Source organism: Cydia splendana, chromosome 14 (genome assembly GCF_910591565.1).
Source record: "Cydia splendana chromosome 14, ilCydSple1.2, whole genome shotgun sequence".
Taxonomy (NCBI): domain Eukaryota; kingdom Metazoa; phylum Arthropoda; class Insecta; order Lepidoptera; family Tortricidae; genus Cydia; species Cydia splendana.
This window is the reverse complement of record NC_085973.1, coordinates 11,087,748-11,112,250: the sequence shown is the minus strand read 5'-3', so window position 1 is coordinate 11,112,250 and position 24,503 is coordinate 11,087,748. Positions and strand designations below refer to the sequence as shown.

The 24,503-nt window shown below is 38.7% G+C and overlaps 1 protein-coding gene across 4 annotated transcripts in view; it reads right to left on the bottom strand.

Annotated features, from left to right (window-relative positions):
• The window catches only part of LOC134796685 (apoptosis-stimulating of p53 protein 2), a 288,939-nt gene that overhangs the window by 151,357 nt on the left and 113,079 nt on the right, over window positions 1–24,503 (bottom strand). The window contains exon 1 of one of the 4 annotated variants that reach the window (XM_063768845.1): window positions 22,861–23,313. The exons of the other annotated variants lie outside the window; for them this stretch is intronic. Within the exon in view, the coding sequence (XP_063624915.1) occupies window positions 22,861–23,298 (438 nt within the window). The 5' untranslated portion in view covers window positions 23,299–23,313. Of the gene's footprint in view, window positions 1–22,860; window positions 23,314–24,503 lie in introns of those variants that run through there. 4 annotated transcript variants of the gene reach the window in all.

Below are 24,503 nucleotides of genomic sequence, written 5' to 3'. Positions count from 1 at the left end.
CATAGATCGACGAATCCAGCAACATAAAAACTAGTTTGATGTATTCAACAGGTACTTAAATACAAAATACAGTACATAGCGGCCCCCTTTTTTTTAATTATCTATCGTTAAATTTAAATAATTACAATTATTTAGCAGTGGCGGTAGTGAGCACGTTGATGGGCTCTTAAAATAATGTCGTTTTGTTATCATTCGGTCACTGGCCTTCAAAAGTGCATGGACATGTTTCAACCGTAATATTAAGGCATTACGGTCGACATCTATCCATGCACTTTTGAACACCACTGTACATTCCGCTCGTACTGTTCGTACATATATGTATTAACTAAACTAGATGACATAATTAGCTTCAAGAGTAAACGTAAGCATCTAATCTTGTCGCTTGCGGGTACAATTTGTCACCTTTGACAACTCAAGAGCACATCCGGCACACAGTTAAGCGTGGCTCGGAACGTACCTAGACCACTCAGGCGGAACACACACCACACACAAGTACTAGTTACATGGGAAAGCTGAGGGATGGGAGATTTATATGGACTCGACAGATAGTTAATGCGAGAAATCGAGCTTTTTCAGTTTCTTACGCACATTTAATGTGGCAACGCATATTAATGTATTTCAGAATTATATTACAAACTATGATTTAAACCTTAAATATTTTTCCATTTATTAAACACTGATAAAATGTTTCACTACATAGGTTCGTAACTGCAATGGTTTTTGCTCAACTAACTTTACTAACTTAATCCTATAATAAATTGATGTAGCATAAAAAATACAACGAATAGAAATAGATCAACCAAATTTTTCGTTTCATAAAATGTTTTATCCCGTTCTTACAAATACGAAAGTCAAAGTGACAGATAAAGACAAACGATTCATAGCTAATTCAGACTTGTAATGCGTTTATTATGAATAACGCCATAAGTATCTACTTATCACCTGAGAGGAATACATTTGACAAACTGACCTATTAAAAGTTTCCGCCATATCCAAATCTATTATGGTCGGATAGTTTACTTCAGAGACCACAACAAGCGGTTCAAAATGAAACTAATAATTGGATCCAAGCGGATATCTCCGATAATTATCCCGAGACAACTTTGTCGTCTCGAATTCTCGAAATTGTCAATTCCTCATATCCTCATTCCTATTAAACCTGAGGTTGATTATGTTTTGACAATTAGATATGGTTTTCATCTGAGAAGTATAAATACTTCTCACCAATCCACCACCAATCACCAATCAGCAAGAGCCACTGACGCTGATTGCTCTTCACGAAAAAAAAATGTGGACAATATGAAGCCCGTCACAGACGGAGCGATAATATACCAAAAGATATCTTATCACTCCGTCTGTGACGGGCTTTACACAGATCAACCTAGTCCCAAACTAATTGTAAACAAAGTTTGTACTAGTACTAGGCGACGATATACATATTTATATAGAAAAATAATTATATATTACTTCAATACAGAGATAACTTCCAATATCTCAGGGACAAATGGGACGGGAGTGGCAGTGGTTCATTAGGCAGTGTCACTACTTCACTACTAATTAGGCTAGGAGGCCGTTCATGATCAGGAGGCGTCTCATAAGGCATCTCGCTCGCACTTATTAATGTGCGTGAAATGCCTGATGACACGACTGAAGGTCGTATCAAAATAAGACGAAAAGCTTATCAAATCGTCAAAGCAGAATCTGTCACCGGGTTTACTCGTATCAACCGATCCGATTGTAGCGTACAACCAGGCGTTACATTGCAAAGGTAGGGTGTAGTTACAGATATTTGTCACTACTGACGGTTTAATTTTAGATTCACGTAACTACATTTGCCTGGGAATTAGATCCGTTCTCGCGTTATATTATGCAGTAGAGTAGAATATTGGAATGGAATCCATGGTTTGAGACTGAAGGTACATGTGTTTAGTATCGTATAGAAAACGCAGTGTCCTGTGTAAATTAAATTAAGTAAGTAAGTAAGTAAGTAAATACACTTTATTGCACCACAAAGAAAAAAAAATACAAAAACAGATTTACAGTGTAAATAAAGGTAGCAACAGGCGGTCTTATCGCTGTAAGCGATCTCTTCCAGACAACCTTGGGGTAGCAGGATATAAAGAATAGAAAACTAGAATTATTAACTAACTAACGAACTGTTTTGGCTTAGCGATCCAAAGAGAATCTTGGCCTCCGACCTTGGATCTTGGCTTGGTTGGTCTGTAAGTGGATGGAAGTTGAGCAGGATCCGGACAGTTGGCACGCTCTCGTTTCGGAGTCCAAGATTCTCGGAAGTTCTATTATTAAAAAAATATATATTATCATGTACCCGTTCCGTAAATTCTATTCAAGTGTTGTGTAAATGAATGAATGAAAACATTTATTTTCAGGCAACTATTGGCCCATAGATAAATACCTTAAAACTAGCATACATATTATTACAACAAATATATCTTAAAACTAAAAACACAATTATGGCTGCGATGCAGTTCGCAACCCCGCAGTGTCAGGGAGCCGGCCGCGGAACCGCCGGAACTTGACTCATGTGACAAAATAGTTTGTCAAACATTCACCTACCGACAGTAGGTTTTAAAACAAAACCTATTATAATTCAAAGAGAGCTTCCCGTTCATTCTCTCGCAATCAAAACCGGATATTTCCGTCTAGGACACGAAGGGAAGGGTTACATGGCAAGGTAATTTCCAATATCTGAAATTGTGACAAGTTCAGAATTTAAACGACTTGCGCGACGTTTCGTCCTTCCCTTTCCACGAAATTAAAAACAAATTACAACTCCTTAAGTGTTGTGACACAGTTATTTTATTAGAAGTAAATTTTTATGTTAAATTGTACCCATTTTAACATTGAAAATTTTAATAGGTACCAATGCGTAAAAAACGTAAAATTTTTTTGCAATAGGTATGTTGATAGAAACTACAGTTAATTTGTCAAAATTCATCAAATAATATTGAGATAAGTAGCGATCACGGCAGCGACCATATTTTCTGCCCCTCCACACCACGCATAAGTATACCGTATGTGTATGAGATTGGAAAATCAGTTTGAACTTGTAGAGCGAGAATATGAGTTTTCGAATGTAATAAACGGCTATAGTAGGTACAGTTGGACAGATTGACAATCTTCTTCTTCAATTTAAGAGGTCTCCTCTTGTGGAGTATTTTCCATTTCTCCTTCTTATCCTTGACCTCTTGATACGACACGACACCAGCTTTTTCTTTTATTTGGTCTACATAGCTACGTCTTGGTCTGCCCCTGCCTCTCTTTCCTTTTATCTTGCCTATGATGGTTTGACATTACGTAAGTGTAAATATTCCGGCACATGTTCATTATGGACCAAATGTGGGAACTAGAGCGTCGTGTCGTGTGCCAGTTGGCCTTGCCTTCAGCAAATCCTGACAAGGCACACAATCGAGCCGTGCCTATTGATTTCACGGAACGGAACAGAATAAATAGTACTAATCTGACGCATTGAAAGTCTACCGCCCAGCAATCCTGATATTTGGACAATTTGCGGAAAAACAAAATAATACTAATGATGCCCCTTGCACCCTTATAGCTTGCACCTATTGGCTATTGAAATGCGAGGTAGGTAAACTAAAAGTAACGAAAACACAAGACTTCGGAAATATGTTAACTTCCATGGACCCAATTTTCATACGATGTCAATAATCAAATAACTCACATGTGCCAGAGCGGCGCTACAGTCATCTGCATTAACTAAGGTATAGTTTTTCCCTACACATACACAAAGATCAATTCTAAATATTCAAAATCGATTTTTCCTTTGATGTTCTTGTTTTAGTTTTTATTTCGCAAACAGTACGTGGCCGCCATTTAGAAGTCTGAAATTTCAAATATTTCCTAAACTCCAAATACCCAAGTAGGTAAAACATGTCCCGTATCCACGTAATACCTTCATCAGTGAAACGAGAACTTGTTTAAGTTAAGCGCCGAAGAGCGCGTGTGTAATTAGGTTATCCTTCTTGCACCGGCTCAGTTGAGCTAATACTTAATTTCCACTTGCCAAGAGTTTGGCTGTTTAGGCCCTTTCTTGACTTGGCAGTATCGGTGCGGCAGTACCTACTGCTACCTGATAAGGTGATAATAAGATACCCCCTTACAGCACCAACCCGGAAGAAATACTACGTTTTGTTGCCGGCGTTTCATGATATTGAGGATTGCACGATATGGCTGGTGATCGCTAGGCAGATCATGAAATCGCGGCGTTTCATGATCAGCCTAGGAATATCACACCCTACCTACTTATTTGATATGCCTTAACGTCGCCAGGCAAATCGTCAAACGTTGTGGTTTGGACGATTGATAGTCGCTAGTCTGATCATTAAACGGCGGCGTTTCATGATATGCCTAGGAATATCTCGATATGGCCGATTTTACGATCTGCCGCCGTCATATCGATCCCTGAACCGACAAGTCATTAAGCCTTAGACTTATCTGAATAGCTAAACTTACCTCAGGCATCAGTTCAATCAGTAAAAATACCGCAAAATGTATGTTATGATAAGCTTTCAAATATACACTATTTACTAGTATACCTTAAGCCTTAAGGGGTTAGGATAGCAAAATTACAAACAACCGAGGGCGTTGCCGAGGTAACGATCGACTTCGATTCGATTCCAATTAAATAATAAATAATACAGTAGAAATTGAAATGAATTTGACTACGCCCAACTAGCAAATCTATGTGCTATAAAAGTTGAGAGCACGTTTTTATTTTCGCTTTTTGGTGCTATAAACGGTGTAAAAACAGTCGAGTAGAAGTCCTGTAAGCGTTTACTCAACGCGAAAAGGCGCACTTATACAGACTAAAAGTGTTATAAAAATCGAGTAAGCGCTGTATAAGAAGCAAATCGATGCTGTAAGAGTTGAGTAAAAGTGGATAAAAGCACTTCTAGTGTTTTAATAGCAACGATACTAACGATAGTGCTTTTACTCGACTATTTGTTCTATAAACATTAGCAATTTACTATTACTCAGTAAAAGTGTTCTATAAAAGCAGCCGCACTGCTTTTTCTCAGCAAAAATGTTTCGTAAAGGTAGCCGGATTGCTTTTACTCGGCATTTTAAATGTGTAAAGGCTTGGCCACATACAGAGCGCGACGCAGCGCCGCGTCCACGCCGCGCGACCGCGGCACATGCTAACAGGTTACCGACGTCAAACAGACTGCGTCCCGCCGGTATCACGCCCCGCTTCTGTCGCGCCCCGCGCCGCGCGGCCCATTGCGTCCGCGCGGCGCGTGCGCAGCGCTGCGCCGAGCGAACGCGGCGGCCCGCCGCGTCGCGCAAGGTCACGTCAGTAGGATCGGACGTAGGCAGCGAGCGGTGCGCCGCGTTCCCGCGCGGCCGCGCCGCGTTCACGCGCGCCTTGAGGGCGTGTTGAGAGCGTGAGGCCGGCGCGATCGGCGCGCGCCCTGTTTGACCAGGCTTCGCGTCGGCATCACGCGGCGCGGACGCGGCGCTGCGTCGCGCTCTGTGTGTGGCCAAGCCTTAAGAGTGCAGTAAATGCTTTTATTCAACTAATAAGTGCTAAAAACGATCTCAGGTAAGCGATTATATTTCAATTATTTGATTAAGTTTGAGGCCTAATAATCGTCTTCACGTGTCTAATAAAACAAAAAGGTACTTAAGTATTTTTTACTGCTGTCATCCATGACATTTATTTTTACCGTGATTGTGTACATAAGTTTTTACTGTATGTAAGTACACGTAATACAGTAAAACCCAGCGCGAAAAATACTTTATTGATAAAACCAAAGGCACTGGTTCATATATATTCATGGGCCGCCTATTTTCTTAAATTTCAATAAAAAAATATTAATAAAAATAAGTAAAAATTTGCTTACACGATCTAGTTTCTGTTATATCTCATTAATTCGACTATAAGTCGAGTAACTGCGTTTACTGCTACACTTATAGCACATGATGTCGCCATGTTTATGGATTTATAGTCCGATGGCCGACTGCATGAAACCCTACCTGATAAAAAAATTGAAAAATCCTACTCTGTAGGGGTAGCTGACTTTTAGCAGCTTCAACTGCTCTTGGTCGGCCGTGGCTTAACTTGGCAAATTTTGCGCAAATGGCAAAAAAGTGGTACAAATATTCATCAAAAAAACAAAAGTGGTCAACTACATCCTGTGTTGGCAGGTTCCTGTGTCCGACCGAATTTGTGGTACCAAGTGAGCTACAATTTACCTCATCGAAAAATAGAATGTCACTTGTATGGTAGGATAGCTGCCATTGACTTTTTTAGGGTTCCGTACCCAAAGGGTAAAACGGGACCCTATTACTAAGACTTCGCTGTCCGTCCGTCCGTCCGTCCGTCCGTCGGTCCGTCCGTCCGTCCGTCTGTCACCAGGCTGTATCTCACGAACCGTGATAGCTAGACAGTTGAAATTTTCACAGATGATGTATTTCTGTTGCCGCTATAACAACAAATACTAAAAACAGAATAAAATAAAGATTTAAATGGGGCTCCCATACAACAAACGTGATTTTTGACCAAAGTTAAGCAACGTCGGGAGTGGTCAGTACTTGGATGGGTGACCGTTTTTTTTGCTTTTTTTTTTGTTTTTTTTTTTCGCATTATGGTACGGAACCCTTCGTGCGCGAGTCCGACTCGCACTTGCCCGGTTTTTTTTTAATGCGGACGGACTGAAAACGCTGTCAGGCTAAGGTGAGGCCGACCAAGACATATGTCAACAAATTTAATGTAGGTATTACAATCAGTTGTTTTGATTCTATTTTTCGATGAGGTAAATTGTAGCTGTCACGTGGTACCACAAATTCGGTCGGACACAAGAACCTGCCAACACAGGATGTAGCTGACCAGTTTTGTTTTGCTGTCCTCAAAGGCAGCTATCCTACCATGCAAGTTTCATTCTATTATACGATGGGGTTTTTTTTATGAATTTTTGTGCCACTATTTTGCCATTAGCGCAAAATTTTCCAAATTAAGCCGCGGCCGACCAAGAACAGTTGATGCTACTAAAAGTCAGCTACCCCTACAGAGTAGGATTATTCTATTTTTTTGTCAGGTAGGGTTTCATGCAGTTGGCCACCGGACTATATTGAAACGTCAACATGGCTGACTTGTGCTGTTAATGTAGTTCAAAACTCTTTAAAAGTACTCTAAGCTGAATACATTTTGAATAAAACCTGTAAATACACTTCAGCTCCTATAACAGCGGTTTGAACTCCATTACCCGAATTATGATATAAGCGCGCTGTTACAGCAGCATTGTTGCCAAATGGTTATTTGATTGCTTTTAATAGGCTTTTATAGCAACAGAGAAGAGAGTTGAGTAACAGTTGTATTAAAGCGCCTTATTCAGACAATTAGCTAATCTATAGCTGTTATATGATTTTAATAGAACAATTATGCTGAATAAAAGTGATTTAGTAGCGCTAACTCAGCATTTATTAAAAGGTGGAATAAAAGTGCTAAAAGATAGTGCTATAAACGTTTATACGACATGATTATAGCACTAATTAGCGAAAATTGCTAAATAGTCGAGTTAACCGCTATTATACGATATATTGGTGCTTCAACAACCGTAACTCGGCTGTTATACGATTACAGGCTGAGTAAATCAATTCTTATACGACTATTTTGCTAGTTGGGCGTGATTTTCCGATATGTTAATTTTCCTTTGGAGTTTAGGACGTTTAGGTACTATTGTCATTTTGGCTACGCCTCCGCTGACCTTTAAACATAGTTTTTTAAAAAGGAAAAGCTTGTTTCTAATATTATTTTACTTAGAAATGAATTCCACGGCGTTCCGCTCTCAACAGCTGACAACTATGTCAAAAGTGTCAACTTGTGTCGGAGCCGCGGTCGTCTAGTACTCGTCTGAGAATGCTTCCCTAACGGACTAATTAGGCTACCACTCGTGTAACGTTTGCATTGTTGTAACATTCAGTGACATTTGTTTTAGCTGTGCTATGAAGTTGTTGGTTTTGTTGCAATTAGTGTAAATTACATGTTTAAACAAACATTTAAATTTTATATATCCATACATATTTTTTCAAAACGATTGTTCCGCTAATTTAAATTGATTACTACAATTTGTTTATGTCTATGTTTATAAGAATTCTATAAACAAAAAGTTCTTATAAGCGATGTTTCTGAATTTCATAAATGTTTACAAAACTCAACTTGAACATCAAAAGGACCACGTATTTTATTTTACTGGTAATAAAATTGAATATTATTGTATAATTTACATACGTCTATTGCAAGAAGATGCATTCACACACTACGTTGTCCTTTGCGTTATAGTTTTGATTTCGTTATGATACGACATTGAAACATCTTGCAGTGCACCAATAAGCGTAAAGGCAGGGACAATCTGAACCCTATAATTTATATGCTTAGAAATATACTTGGCATGCGTTGCGTTGCATATGACAAGTATGTTAAGCATACTCAAGGTTCACATTTCATAATGCATTGCATACGTTGCGTACGTGGGATAAGTGTATCCCTGCCTTATGTAACCGTGTTATATCAATACACTATTTCGCTTTTGCATGGAATGAATAATCATTCAGTCATAAGATTATTGAAAAAAAATCTATCTTATATATGTTCTTCCCATACGAAATTTCGTCTTTTCAGTAAATCTATATGTCTGGTCTGTTATCTCTTCACGCTTACGTCTTAAGGTAACAGACAGAAAGACAGACAGACATACAGCCAGACAGAGTTACTTCCGCATTTATTAATAATATGTAGTATGTCTGGATTACCATAACAGAATCTGGATACGGCCCCAATGCGAACTTTACATTTGACCCGCCGCTCCAGTTTGGACAACGGGTGCTTATAAGCCAAGTAGGTACAAGTCCGAGCAAACACACCTCAAAGCGACATGATATTTGCTTAACATTTGAAGCGAAGGGATTGAAACATAAAGGATGACACACGCTAGACCGGGCCATGCCCACCTGTCACTTTCTATGACGGCTGATCGGTGATCACGTGGTGCTTTCCATAGAAAACGAAGAGAAGCTCCGGCCCGGCCCCGGCCCGGTCTAGCGTGAGTCATCCTTAAAGCTGACTTTAGTGACCCGGCTAGACTAACTTTTGTTTAGATAAATCCGAAACAATGTCACAAACAACGTGCAAAGCAATTGCAGTCTCAGCTTGCAATCTCGACATTAACTACCTCAAATAGACTCCGAATTAAGAAGCATATTTATCTATGTACACTTAATTTTACCCCTACAAGTAGCACAGACAGGCACTTATATGAATGACTCAGTTGCACTTAATACCAATTTAAAATACAACAGCTGAAGTCTATTGTGTTTTTGAAGTGAAAACTTCTTTAGCGGCGCTGTGCACTTTTTGTGATGGGGAAGAAATGTTAAACTCGCGACAGGTCACGTGACCGTAAGACGTAAGACGGACACGTGACCTGATCGAAAAACTGTTACAATGTCATTGAGTTTTCACTTCTGCCGGCACTCCCGGAGTGCAACCCGTTGTTTTTTTTTAATTACGCTCATCGGTCAACTAGAATGAAGATGTATAGATGTTTGATGATTATTACTTATCTCATTAATGCAAAAACGCCAATGCTCGAGGCGGTGACAGCTATATCCACTGTGTATTGTGTAAGTCTGTGGGCCACCCTACACTGGCGTCTCCGGAGCGTCGGCGACTAGTCAACTCTATGGCTGCTGCTCGACGCAACGTTGGCGCAACTGCACAGCGACGCCATTTGCTGCCGCCGCTGAATAGACGCCGACGCCCAAAATATCCTAGTGTGGGGTGGCCTTGTAAGTGATCTGTGTACGTTTGCAATCTCGCAGACGCCGTGCGACTGTAATTTAAGTGAAATATTTTCTAAAGTTTCTGTAACGTGTCGCATTTTCTTAACGTCTTGAAGAAAAATAACGTTAGAATGTTTTACATAGAAGTTCTCGTGGCTACTGTCAGCTCAGATTTGGAATGATAGAAATTGTCTACGTGCAAGGTATTATGAATTTTAAAAAGAGATAACAAATCTTATTTAACTTAAAGTCGTTTACTATGGTATGATTCTACATCTATTGGAAAACATCGGCAGTTACATACGGGCTTTAAAAAGGATTTCAAATTAGTATTGACTGAAACTCATCATTATATGATAATATAACAAAAACGTACTTAATGCTTCATTAGACAATATATTTATTTTCCACAGGTAAGTAAAATAAGTAAAAAGAACTTCATTTCTTTGGCGATCAGAAATCTGTACAGATGCAGTGCATAATACTTTTCCATCGTTTTTTCTTGGAAACGTTCGTATTTGTCATGCTACTTCAGTCAACGTCAGTACTTTTTGTACCAAGACTGACTGAAATAGCAAGACAGGTTCGTACGTTTCCGTGAAAATACGATGGAAAATAATTATGCACTAAATCTGTAATCATCAAACCATAGGAGCAAGCTATGAAATTGTATACCTACCTATATACTCTGTACCTTTAGGTATTTAAATAAAAGTAAATACACAATTTGTACATTTTCGGGTAGTTATAACATTTATTGGTTAACTAACCAAATATAAAAGCGCCTGGATCTGTCACTGAACGACCTGCTGACTTTAACCTACATTATTTGATCATGTAATGTTTTCATCAATTCAAGTAAACAAAATCTAACCTCAAATGGCTCCATAAGACAGTTGAGTATAGATTTTTTTACTTTTATTTAAATACCTAAAGATACAGACTAGGTATATCTGGAGATCATCTCGCCAAAGACTAATATAGCATAGCATCAATTGCCTAATGTAACTCAACTCCTTAGGCGTTACGCAACGAGGTAGCGCGACTAAATAGGGAATGACTAAATCGGGCGTCGTCGTAGTCGCAAATAAATCGCAGTTATGTCCAATTGGATTCCGACACAAATAGCGACGGTTCAGTCGCTTGCCCATTGATTTAAATGGTACATGCACGAGCGGACTGCGATTTAAGGGTTGTTGACATTAAGTACAGTCACCTGCAATAATATGTTACGTTTTCGAAGGCCGCTAAAATATGTGACACGCTCTTATGGCTCTACAAATCAGATCGTGTCAGATATTTTTCCGGCCTGTGTTGTGTAAGTACCATATTATTTGCATGTGACTGTACCAATGAATTGGGAAGGTAATAAAGCAGGATTAAGAGAAAAGTAGTTTTATGATAATATTTGTTAATCAAACAAAAAAATAATTCTTTGGCTCAGTATCACTATCGGCATAGGTATGAAGTGGTCTTCCATTCCCATCGTTATTGGTTTTTTTATCCAGTCAAGGTGTATTTATCTTGGCAGGTTTTGATTTGTGGTTGGCTAGAATAAATGTGATTGCCATATTTAAGTACCAGACTATTTTGTACATGGCGTCTCCGTTGGTTATATCCTCTAAGTTTGACGTGCACTAAGTCACAGAAAGTTGTAATAAATAAATTGTAACACTACGTGATATGATGAAACATGCCATATGAAATAGGGCTTCAGCATTAATCTCAGTCTCTTATAACTTGCGCTAATAACGGTCGCTAGGTGCCCGACCGCGGCCGCCCCCGTCTGCCCCTTGAACCAATCGCTCGGTACTTGCACCCGGAAAATCATTAAACCCCAAATTCAGGAGTCCTGCCCGTTCTACAGACGTGACAGGTAACAGCTGAAAATGACAATTTGGTGTAGCTACGCAAAGTTGAAACACTTAAGCCATAGACTAGGAATCCTCTAGACGGAGTTTAGAGCAATTATTTCATGAAACCGATGCTGCCAAAAATACTGGGGTGCGGGGGACGAGGTGAGCGAGTCCCGTGCCGTGATTGGTCCGTTCAAAGACACGGACGTCACACAAAGACACTTTGACTCGAAAATGGAGTAAAACTACCGTATATTTGTGGCAGAGGGGGTAGCGCTACTATGCTGAGTCTGGAGGATGTCTTGTCTGTGATTTAAACCAACTTATAAAACCAGGATTGATTGCCGAAGTTGTTAGCCTCTTTCATTTAACTGACCACTTTTAACCTTATCCCGTTATTATAAGGATTGTGATTATTTATTTATTTATTTATACAAGGAATTCCAACAGCTATGAATGTTACAGTAGACTTTTTAGATAGCATTACAGAGCCAATTATAGGAACTCGCAAATAGAATATTATGATTAACTGTGTCTACAGTGGTTCATACTTAATCGCAATCGGAGTTTGTATAGCTTTTATATTTTGAGATTTGCGTTACGTTGCATGTTTAGATAATTTTGAGCACTGTTCTAGTACAGATACTTACCTGTAATAGATTATTTGTATCGATTCTCTGGACTTTTTTTGGGAAAAGAAAATAAATCATATTCTCCAGTATGTAGTTATATGACGAAAAAGGTCCAGCTGCCTACCGTCGAACTCGTAGTGCCTACCCAACTAACAATCCCTGACCTTTCCGGTAAAATATGTAGCAGACAATTTAGATTATAATACCAAAACTAATTGCCGACGACCACTGCTTTAACACATTCATTGCCAGCGACTCCCTAGGGGAGTTCACTGTTCGTAGCGACTACGCGCTACATACGGCAAATCTGTGGCTACGCGCTACGAGCGTAACCCGTAGCACTTACTGGCAATGAATGTGTTAATAGTTGGGTGGGATTACTCAATCTGTTTATGAAAATTGAATATTCTAGTAGTTTGGCTTGTTATCATAACCATAGTACTTATATTATGTATGAAAGCAATGCAAACAGTTTACCAATAATAAGTAATTTGTATGTTTTTTTAAATATATGCATATGAGGTAGACTACTTATGCCAAATAACTTTCATTGTCAAATAACACGTTTGACTAAAAAATCACATAGTGGGTGGTTAATATAGGTACATTAAAATTTCTTACAGGTATATTATCGAATATCGATGTTTGCATTAAAATTTCAAGCATTCTGTACTCACATTGTAGTTATAACAATAAGACCTAAATATTCATTCACAGCCGAAAATTACCGAAAAAACATTTCTATTAGGGATGTACCGACTAGTCGCCGACTAGTCGGGAAAGCCGACTATCCGGCCACATTTGTAGTCGGCGATTAGTCGGCGACTAGTCGGCAAAAATGGCCGATTAGTCGGCACTTTATTAGTGAAAGAAAAACAGAAAAACAAGAAATCAACAGTCAATATTTACCATATGTTTTATGTTTATTTTACTAAAATACCTATTCAGGGTGCATACGAAAACTTTTAATGTTTTAATGTTTATTTGGGCACAAACGGTACATGTTTCTTCTAACTAATGTCTATACAAACTTCATAAACCAATACAGTTGCCACCACTTATTAGCTCATCAAAGAAAAACAAAATACGGGATAACTAAAATTAAAAAAATTACAACAACAGTCAAATTAGGACAAGGGCTTAATCAATGAAGATATAACTATTTTTGTACATTAAATATACAACTAGAGTGTAAAGTTACAGTGTCTTTAATTCGTTTGTTCATTTAAAACCAAAAGTACTTGATGTTTGAATTTTGTTCATATAATTGACCGTTTGATCGTTATCATATGAGGGCTGGTGTTTTCCTCTACAGGTCGATCTCAACTGATTCTCGTGTAATTTCATGTGCAAGTTCAATAGTTATTTTCTTTTATTATTATTCAGTTTTTCTTAAATGGTGGAGCCATGAGGAACTGTTAATGTTATTGCAAAATTTAGAGACTTAATCAGGGCACGTTGCTCGTAAAGACGCTGACCACAGGGGATAGGTATTTAACTGGCGACCACGTACGGGAAATAGAGCCTTGGAATTACCTCCTACAAGCTGTACTGACGGTCTGCTCAGGATCACAAAATAAAAGAACTAAAGACACAAATTGAACGAGGATTCTTGTGATAGGTCTTTGAACCTGTAGAGAACACCTTTTATCCAAGCTAAATTATGATGAATAGCGCAACCAAAGGAGCAAAACTATTGTTTTTCACCTGAACTTATACGAAACTAATGATCTGGCCGACTAGCCGACTAGTCGGCCGACTAATCGGCCATTCGAGCGCCGATTAGTCGGCTAGTCGGCTAGTCGGCCAAATCAATAGTCGGTACATCACTAATTTCTATGTCACGTACACCGAATAACGCAAATTGAACAGATCAGTTTAAAAAATATTTACTTTCCATTCGAAACGAAAATATTGCGCGTTTTCCGTAAATCACCGCCCGCCATTTACTTTGAAACTTTAGAACATATTCCCAATTACAAAGATGGCACACTCGTTACTAGTCTGACACAGTTGACGGTCCCTGTGACGGATAGATTTGAAAATAGAATTGTGGCACGGTACAAACTGCCTTCGTTCCCCATTTTTACGGAGTATCAATTTCCCATCTGTCGCCTATGCTGTCGCTCTCGAATGGTGACACTGGAATAACTGAAATGAACGACTTGTCATGTTACAGTCTGTTAAGACAACAACTATTAAGGTCAGTTTCAAGATAAAGTGATATGGAAGACTCCTATTCTTAACACCGAGTAGTAAGTATATGACTGGTTAGTCGCCACTGGCATCCACATACTTTCTAGGCATTTAAGAAAACAATAAATAAATAAATACTATAAGGACAATTTTATACAGATCGACCTAGTCCCACGGTAAACTCAATAAGGCTTGTGTTGTCGGTACTAGACGACGATATATATAATATACACATGCATAAATACTTATATACATAGAAAACATCCATAACTCAGGAACAAATATTTGTGATAAACACACAAATAAATGCCCTCACCGGGATTCGAACCCGGGACCTCCTGCTTCGTAGGCAGGGGCAGGGTCACTGCCGACTAGGCTAGGATGCCTAGATGCCTACGAAGCAGGAGGTAAAGGATGGTAAAAGGATGTAACATTGGTATCGTTTGGCGTCCGAAAAATGTGAATAAGTTGTAACAATTATCCTGCACTCATTTCTCTAACTCACATCTTGACGATAATCTTCAATGACTCCATAAACCAGTAAGTACACTGTGTATTCCCATCACAAGCAACCTCACACAAAATATACTGCAATAGCACTCACAGTATTGTAAGAACAGTGGCAATATAAAAGTGTAATACAATTCCGTACAACTGAGACCTTCCTCAATATGTGTTGAATCCGATGGGGAATTCCGAGTAACTTAGATAGCAATACTCACTGGTTGCTTTGCTACCCTCTTACGTAACATAACAAACTTTAAGGTTCCGTCACACAGGCGCGTTTTCCGGGCGGGGCGTGAGCGGTTTTATATGTAAAAGCGGCGCGCCCCGCTCACGCCCCGCCCGGAAAACGCGCTCGTGTGACGAAGCCTTTAACCTTTCCATATTCAGTTTAAGTTTAAATTCAGCAGCTGTCAAACTTTTTTGGTGACGGAACCCTTTTGGAAAGCGAAATATCTGACGTAGCCCCAAATTGAAATTTTTCGTTCGTCACTGTGGACCAGAAGCCTATAGAAAAGCTGGTTTTTTTTTCTTATTATTACAAGTAATATCGCGGAGCCCCAATAGAGGCTTTGCGGAGCCCTAGGGGTCCGCGGAGTAGACTTTGAGAATGGTTGGTTTAAATGACTCACATCGATATAATAATAAATAGAAACAAAATTCCATTACAAGCTTTAAATTGAAGAACTTGTAGAAATTTACAATGAAGCTCATATTAATAAGATAAAATAAAATACAAATTTCATAATATAATATGTATTTGCATTTTAGAACTTTGAACATCTGATCTTGTTTTGATGTCAAACTTATCAAATCAAGATCAACGTAACAACGTTAGAATAATGCTCTCCTGCGTGCTAAACTAAGTGTGGTATAATGGTAAATTCCACTTGTCCAATATTTGATCAAATGTGCATTGCGTCTCACTCTCTCATTAAGCAAATTGTGAGACGCAAATACAAATTTGATCAAATATTGGACACGTGGAATACCATACCAGACTTTAACGGACTTTAGTTTGCGGGCGGCAGAATAACGAGAATATATAATTAATTATTTCAACGTTGTGCCTCTTGTGTAACACACACATTTGGCCCGTAGGATGCTTGATTTGAAATAACGATTACCTTAAAACATGTGTAGTCAATATTCACCAAACCAATAAAGGGTTACCATAAGCCAACACGTGTCCCTCAAGTAACATTTGTTCGTCAATATCCGGTAAAGTACAGTTAAACGGGGGTTAGCACACATTTGAAATAACGATTAGGAAACCTTAAAACATGTGTAATCAATATTGACCAAACCAATAAAGGGTTACCCGAAGCCAACACGTGTCCCTCAAGTCACATTTGCCCGTCAATATCCGGTAAAGTACAGTTAAACGGGGCTTAACACACAGATTACGTGTACTTACGTGTGTACCCGGCCTTATCCTAAACAAAGCTGCGAGCAAAGTTATTGGCCGAGATTACCGAGTCCGGCCCTGGACTTTTGAGGGGTGTTTTTCCATGGAGTCGTACGTTTTGGTAGACCAGGGCCTATAGCGAACGTTGAAAATCGAATATTATTAAAACTTAAACCCCCAAAGTATTGTATGGATCTTTATAAGTCCTACCGAATCACACCCACATGCCATGCAAGCGGTGTGACATCTTTTATTATAATTTATACATTACAACGTAGGCGAGCATGTTTACATGCACGCATCTGGTGTGCACCAACCTATACTGAATGCTAATGAAGGATCTCGAGACAACAGTTAAATAGTAACACGCAACAGAAAACTGTTGTGTCGGTATATAATTGTTTTTTAAGTTTTTATTGTAAACATGATAGTTTTTAAAGTACGTAAGTATGGGCATTAGTTGCCTGAAAATAAATAATATTTGATTTCGATTTGTCTTACCAATACTAGTGGATTTTCTTACAATAATACATAAATACAATAACAGATCCTCAAAAAACAGAAAAAAACCTGTTACCATATTGTTGCTTCATGTACGCAATAGAGACATATTTTCAGGAAGCGACCACAAAACTTCCGAAAATCCCGATTCGCATCTCTTCATCATAAACGAACCGAATATCAGAACCGACTAAGTAGTGTCCTCGTACTAACACTTTATTTAGGGTTCCCCCACATATGTCGACGCGGAATCTGCAAAATCGGATAGGAAAAAGCTGCACAATAATAGCGAAAAAGTCGTCGTTCGGCTCGGCTCGCATCGGCCGGCGCCTGCCGACGCGTCGACGGCTTTTTCGCTCTTATTGCGCGGACATAAAGCTTATTCCTATCGGATTTTGCCGAATGCGCGTCGATATATCTGGAGACCCTTAGTCTGCTTTACAATACAATACAAATAACTTTTTATTGCACACCGCATTAAAAGAAAACAGTACAAATGAAAACAGAAATACAGGCAGAGGTAAACAACAGGCAGGGTTTATATACCGAAACGGTTCAGGCCTTAAACTACAGCTGGTGCACATACATATGTAATATTAGCGAGAGCGAATTCAACGCTGCCAGATGCAAGAGAAATGCCCCCTAGGTAATATTACAAATGCACTGTAATACCTATATACCTAGGGGGCATTTCTCTCTATTCCAATATGAACTGTCTAATACAAGAACAATTATCCAACAATATGCACATCGCATAGTTACTAATTTGTTATCTGCATTCCGCATAGCCTGGGTATCTCGGCCATTTCATTAAGATTAAAGGTTCCGCCACACAGGCGCATTTTCCGGGCGGTGCGTGAGCGTTTTATATGTAAAAACGGCGCGCCCCGCACACGCGCCGCCCGCAAAACGCGCCTGTGTGGCGGAGCCTTAAGACGCATATTCGGTGTAAAGCTCAGATGCGAGTTATTCCAAAGCCAGACGTCAGTCGAACCACGATAGTCGAGCCATTAAAAAGTCAAACGTGGGCATAGCATTGGTTAATATACATCCAATTATGTACTAGTACATTTCAATGCAAGTGTGAAAAGTATGTTATTATTTACGAGTCCCGAGAAAAGACACGGGACAAGTAAATAATAACACTTTCACACGTACATTGAACGACGTTTTTTAATACATTTGCGAAAAAATCACAGTAAAACAAATATTGGTAACATGAGTATTACACTTACATTTACGAATTTTCCCTTGAACTTGAATGATATTGTATATTATATATTATTCATCTCTATAAACTACGTTCAGCGTTGATTTACATTGCCTCAATTAATCACATTAACTCATTTAATACAAAAACACTTTTACACTTGCAATTCAAGATAATTATTTTGATACAACTAAATTTCAAGTGAAAATGGCGGGCGCCGGTTTTACTTTTTAATTTTTCATTTTTTCTGTTAACGACAGCCAATGTGGCAATGATAGTTCCATTCAGCCAAATACGCTAAACAGCTACGTAAAGTAGCACTTTTTGAGCAACTGTATTAAAAAAATATTTTACAGTACATATGGTCCTATTTTCCCGCACTAGTGCGTAAAATAGCACTTTTCGTGCGTATGTCAAAAGTTTAAAGGGCCAGCCATATGTACTGTAAAACGTTGTACGATACACGTGCGAATAGGTAATTCGCAACTCGTGTCTATTTAAAACACTTCCTTCGGTCGTGTTTTAATTTATCGCCACTCGTTTCGAATTTCCTCTTATCCGCACTTGTATCGTAAATAACTATTTCATAATGGTAATATCCAGCGAGGAAAATGGGGACTACGTTTGTATGGGGAACGGCCGTCTCCTTTCCTCTTAATAAAACGTACTGCAGTGACTGAGACAAACAACTTCGAAACCAAAACTATCTGCATTCAGCATTGGCTCGTAGAGGATCTGGGCCATTTGATTAAGACGCATCGTTGATGTAGGTATGTGGAACTTAGATTGTAATGAAATGAAACATAATGCAGCCACTGTGTACAGCAATGTGATACTTTCAATTTTTATAACAGCATAGTTGTCTAATCATTTACAATACCTAATCTATTATGTAGGGTAATTCGCAAGTAAGGTTTGCAATCCGGATCCGAAATGTATGAAATTATCCGGATCTGGATCCGGATCCGCGGATCTTCCCATACATTTCGGATCCGTTGTGCAAACCCTATTCGCAAGTAACTGGCCGGTTTTAGTAACTGGCCGCCCTAAACTAAAAATGAATTCTATTCACCTATAAACAGAATTCATTTTAGTATAAGGCGGCTAATTATTGAAGGCTGGCCAGTTATTGAAACCTTATAGTAAAATGAATTCTGTTCATAGGTGAATAGAATTCATTTGGTGGCCAGTTACTAAAACCGGCCAGTTACTGGCGAATTACCCTATTATGTATCATTTAATAATTTTAATACATTTACTATATCAGGCTATGTGTGGATAGTTATTTATTTTCTTATTTTAGGTCATTCAGTCCTTCATCATAATGTTTACTTTCGTTTGAGATCAAAAGGAGGAATCCATTCCACGAGAGAAATATATTTAATCGAAGGTAAACAAAGATATTTATTGCTTTTGAAATTTACGCAGTTGTTAAATATTCACAGGTTTCCATATTGCGCTAAATCGAGAAAAACTGGTGTATAAAGTACCTACACTACGTAAATCCTAGCCAGAGTCCAAGGATATACTTCGAAATACAATTTTAATACAGCACAGTTAAATTTCCATTTCAAAATAGAAGATGATTTTACCCACTACAGTTTCAATGGTTATTTAAATATAGTTTAGGTACAAGACCATTAGATTCCCTTCCCTCCAAACAAATATGTAACCATTAATCAACACCCTCTCGTTTAACATCCTCTAATTTACATCAATAACTACTAACAAAGGTGCAGAGGGACAGTGCCATACCTCTTAAGCCGCAACCGCTTATTGTTCACATTTTGTTTCATATTGCCAAAGAGAACTTGAAATAGAGGAATATTGTCAAAGTAAATTATGCAGTCAGTATATTTATGCCATCTTTCGACACAAATGATTAACACTTTTAGAACGCCATTTGACTTTGATCCTTATTTTTTCACTGATATGTATTAAATTTGTTAAATGTCAAAAAGTATCGCCATCTACTCGAGGACAGGCCAAAGGTATGGTGCCATCTTTTCGAGCGATGGCGCCATACCCTTGGGCCTACTCTCGAAGAAGATGGCATTAAATGTACTGACTGCATAATTTACTACAATATTCCTCTAGTCTAAATTCTCTTTGATATTGCTATCAAAATTGCGTATTTTCACCGTTTAAGGTGAAGTGAAAACATGAGCGTGAAACACTCGTTGTATTTTTAATGTCAAGCTTCAAGAGCAGCGACTAACAAGGAGCAGGTGAGCGCATTTTTGTCATAACTACGAAACGGGGGCCGATTCTTGAGATAAACCGTGCGAGAAAATCTTCCGCTTTAAAAACGTCTCACCAGTGCGACCCCAGGCTAAGGATTGCGCAGTTTACAAATGCGACTAATGGTTTGAGGAAACTACTTAAGCATTATTCTAGATTATATATCGAGTCGAACGAAGGCGAAGCCCTATTTGGACAAGCGATCCTGTCGAGGTCGCAAGGTTGTAGTGGCGGTCCTTAATAGGGCGGTACGGTTTTTGAGAGCAATTTAACCAAGGACATACCTACTTTTTAGGGTTCCGTAGCCAAATGGCAAAAAACGGAACCCTCATGGATTCGTCATGTCTGTCTGTCTGTCTGTCTGTGTGTCTGTCTGTCTGTCTTGTATGTCTGTCCGTCCGTCCGTATGTCACAGCCACTTTTATCCGAAACTATAAGAACTATACTGTTAAAACTTGGTAAGTAGATGTATTCTGTGAACCGCATTAAGATTTTCACACAAAAATAGAAAAAAAAAACAATAAATATTGGGGGTTCCCCATACTTATGAAACTCAAAAAAAAATTTTCATCATACCCATACGTGTGGGGTATCTATGGATAGGTCTTCAAAAATGATATTGAGGTTTCTAATATCATTATTATCTAAACTGAATAGTTTGCGCGAGAGACACTTCCATAGTGGTAAAATGTGTGTCCCCCCCCTGTTACTTCTAAAATAAGAGAATGATAAAACTAAAAAATATATATGATGTACCATGCAAACATCCACCGAAAATTGGTTTGAACGAGATCTAAGTAAGTAGTTTTTTTAATACGTCATAAATCGTAAACCGCAATTTTATTATGTTACTTGCTGCTACGGAACCCTTCATGGGCGAGTCCGACTCGCACTTGGCCGCTTTTTTCGTTTTCAAGCCTAATTTGGGATTTAAAGGGTATATTTGCCTATATTTTCTAAATGTCGAGTTTTAGCATTTAAAAGACAAAGCGTTAGCCATTAATACGTCCGCCAGGCTCATTAATATAAACGACCTTTTCAGTGGTTGGAAGACTGCAAAGGAGGGTAAAATACAGAACAAGTGAAAAATTACAGTCTTAATGAATTTTTCAACAAACGAACGACAGGATGGGTATGGATGGAACTCAACTAAATGTTGACTTTAAAGAAACCACGCCACGAATAAAGCCTCTGAGGTGAAGAGATAAAGTTAAAACTATAATAGGTATAATAGAATGTGCCATAGGAAAATTTCCAAACATGTGAAATTTATTTACTTATTGAACTTTTTCGAATACTCCTCTTATTTTTGAATGGGTAACTCGGACGCGGCCATTCGGTCAATTTTTATCTAAAACACAGCTTCTATTTATTTACTCCCGAAGTCACGACTCACTGTCAGAAAAAGACAATGAGGGGAACGTTGCAGCTACAAAACTACAACATACACACGGCGACATAATATCTACGAGTCCAGAATGGACCCCGTAGGAACAAAGGACCTGGCCGCGTAGACCGGCTAATTGGATAGCTCCGAGAGACAACTAGCGAACGAACAGTATTTTATATACAAACACTACATAAAAGATATTTCGGTGCGTTCTACAATTACAACATTGTGAATTTTTAATAGAACTATCAACTAGGAGGCCAACCCGAACGAGATTTTGACATCAAAATTATATCTAAATGATGTCATGCTCTCATTCAGAATTGAGACGAAAATGTCATACGATAAATGAAATATCGACTAGCTGTTTGGGTTGTAATGCTTAGGTTAGAAGTAGAAAGACATACATAATACTCATTTATTAATGCCGTTGTATGCGATGACCTACTAAAAAAAGCATTAACATTTACTCACGCAAATGGGGCTATTTAGTATTCCATGTTATATCCTGTAATATTTAGACGCAACTGACTGAAAACTCATGAAATTCAAACATTGAACTGAAATCGTTTAATGACCAGCCAACTGGATTGTAATTTCATGCGGCCAGTGCATTCGGCTTAATGCATACTATGCATTGCATAGAGCTTTGAAAGTATTCTCATCTGGCATTAGTGGCAGTAATTACCGAGTTAAGTTAGAATACATGCCGGATTATGAAGCATCACAGCGTTAATTCAAAATGTATGTAGATAGCAGAAGTAGTCAAATGAGACACGATAATTTTAATAGATACAGTTAGTGATAGGGGTGACACATTTAATCTACTTACTGGGGATAGTTACAAAAAAAAATACAATTAATGATTACTAAAACGTTCTTCTAAAGTTTTCATGAAGATACGCAAACTAACGCTCTCTCGACGAACAGCGAAATTCTAAATTGAAAAACGAAAAAGCACACGGTAATGGACGAAGGATAATGAAAGAAAAGCAATCATCTCAGCAGATTCCCTTTGTTCTGCCGGGAACTTTCAATAAATAAGTTCGCAAAAACGCTAAGGAAATTAATACTGTAAAAGAAAACTGGGAGATGGGTACCTTTTTGTATCCGGCGAGTTTGAGAGCTCGCTGCAGCTTGGCCGCCCTCGTAGAGGACAGGTATACTATCGGCACCGCCTCCCCGGCCTCCAACTCGATATCGAAGTCGTTAACCGCCTCACAAAACTTATAATCCTCAAACTTTTTTGCCTCACTCTTCATTAGTTGAGTGTCGTCACTTATCGCGTCTTTTAAAACTTGGTTTGCGGGGATGAAAAGAGGGTTCTCGTAGCTGCGATTAAGAAGTTCGTCTTCATTGTCCTCGGGGGCCTCGACGTCGCTGTCGTCGTCGGGGAACGTTATCAAGTAATCATCGTTGACAGCGCACTGTCCGTCACTTGAGCTTTCTTCGATCACTACAGATTGACGGTTAGACTCAGTAGACGCTGTAGAATACGCGCTCCACCTCAATCCATTTCTAAACTGGCCGCACTCCATTTCTACGGTACACTTTTAGTCACTTTACTTTGTAAAACTATTTATTATTCAGTATCCTACATTGAAATGATGCGCTTTCAGAGAAATAAAAATCGAATGACGAAATGCGTCACAGATGTAAACAGTGGGTGTAGCTGCGATCCGATTTCAATCTGCAATATGTTAACGCAGCACGCGCAGTTTTAAATACACATGTTTTTATATTCGCGTTCGATTTTGCGTGTTGTCAAAGGGGTGAAATGTTTTGACGTTTTTAAAAAAAGCCGATGTCAAAATTTTACGGGCGGGCCGGTGTAAAAAAGACAGGTGTAGAAAAGCGACGTGAGAAGGGTCGCTGCGGGGTCGCACGGCCGACCACTTGCCACTAATTATCTGATTTCAGGCTTCGGAAACCGCCAACTGGTATTTTTGGAGTGCGATATTTAATTGTTATTATTTTAACGCGAAACCGAGTAACGAATGTTAATTAATAACGCACGGTCCGCGGTTGTTTCTATAACCGCAAGTTTTAATTAGCGGATTTGGTAGTGCTGGGGTTTAATTATAATATTATCCTATATAAAGGGATTCGGAAATAAGCCCAGACGCAGACACGGCAAAACGCAAATGTCACGCAACAAAAGTGCGAGACTAGGGGCCGTTGAACTCGTAGTCTTGGCAAATTACAGCGTACTAATCTTCACCCATGTAATATGACATTGAACGTGAAGAGGACAATGTTCTTTTAAAATTTCTTGGATAATATATATCCTGTGAATGGTACATGCTCATTAGAATAATATTACTTTTGTATTTAAGAACAAATGTTAGTTCAAATCCTGCAGATATCTACTCAATTTTGATCGTTAACGATTACAATTTCATAATTGTGAAAATACTGGTAATACTAGTGCTATGGGTAGTTATAAACTATTTCATATGTTTTAGTGCCCTTTGGCTAATTTATTATTTGTTCAAAGTTCGGAAATATAAATAAGTTTAATTTACCGTTTCATTTTCATAAATAGTTTTTTGTTAATTAGTTGGAATCATTGTTTTTTTCTTTAGTTATCATACGCAATTCAATTTTAATTCAATAGTATGTACTATATTTTTCTACTACGTCAAACCATGCGATTAGTTGTCAAGCGGACCCCAGGCTCTCATGAGCCGTGGCAAAATTCCGGGATAACGCGAGGAAGAAGAAGTATGTACTATATTTTTCA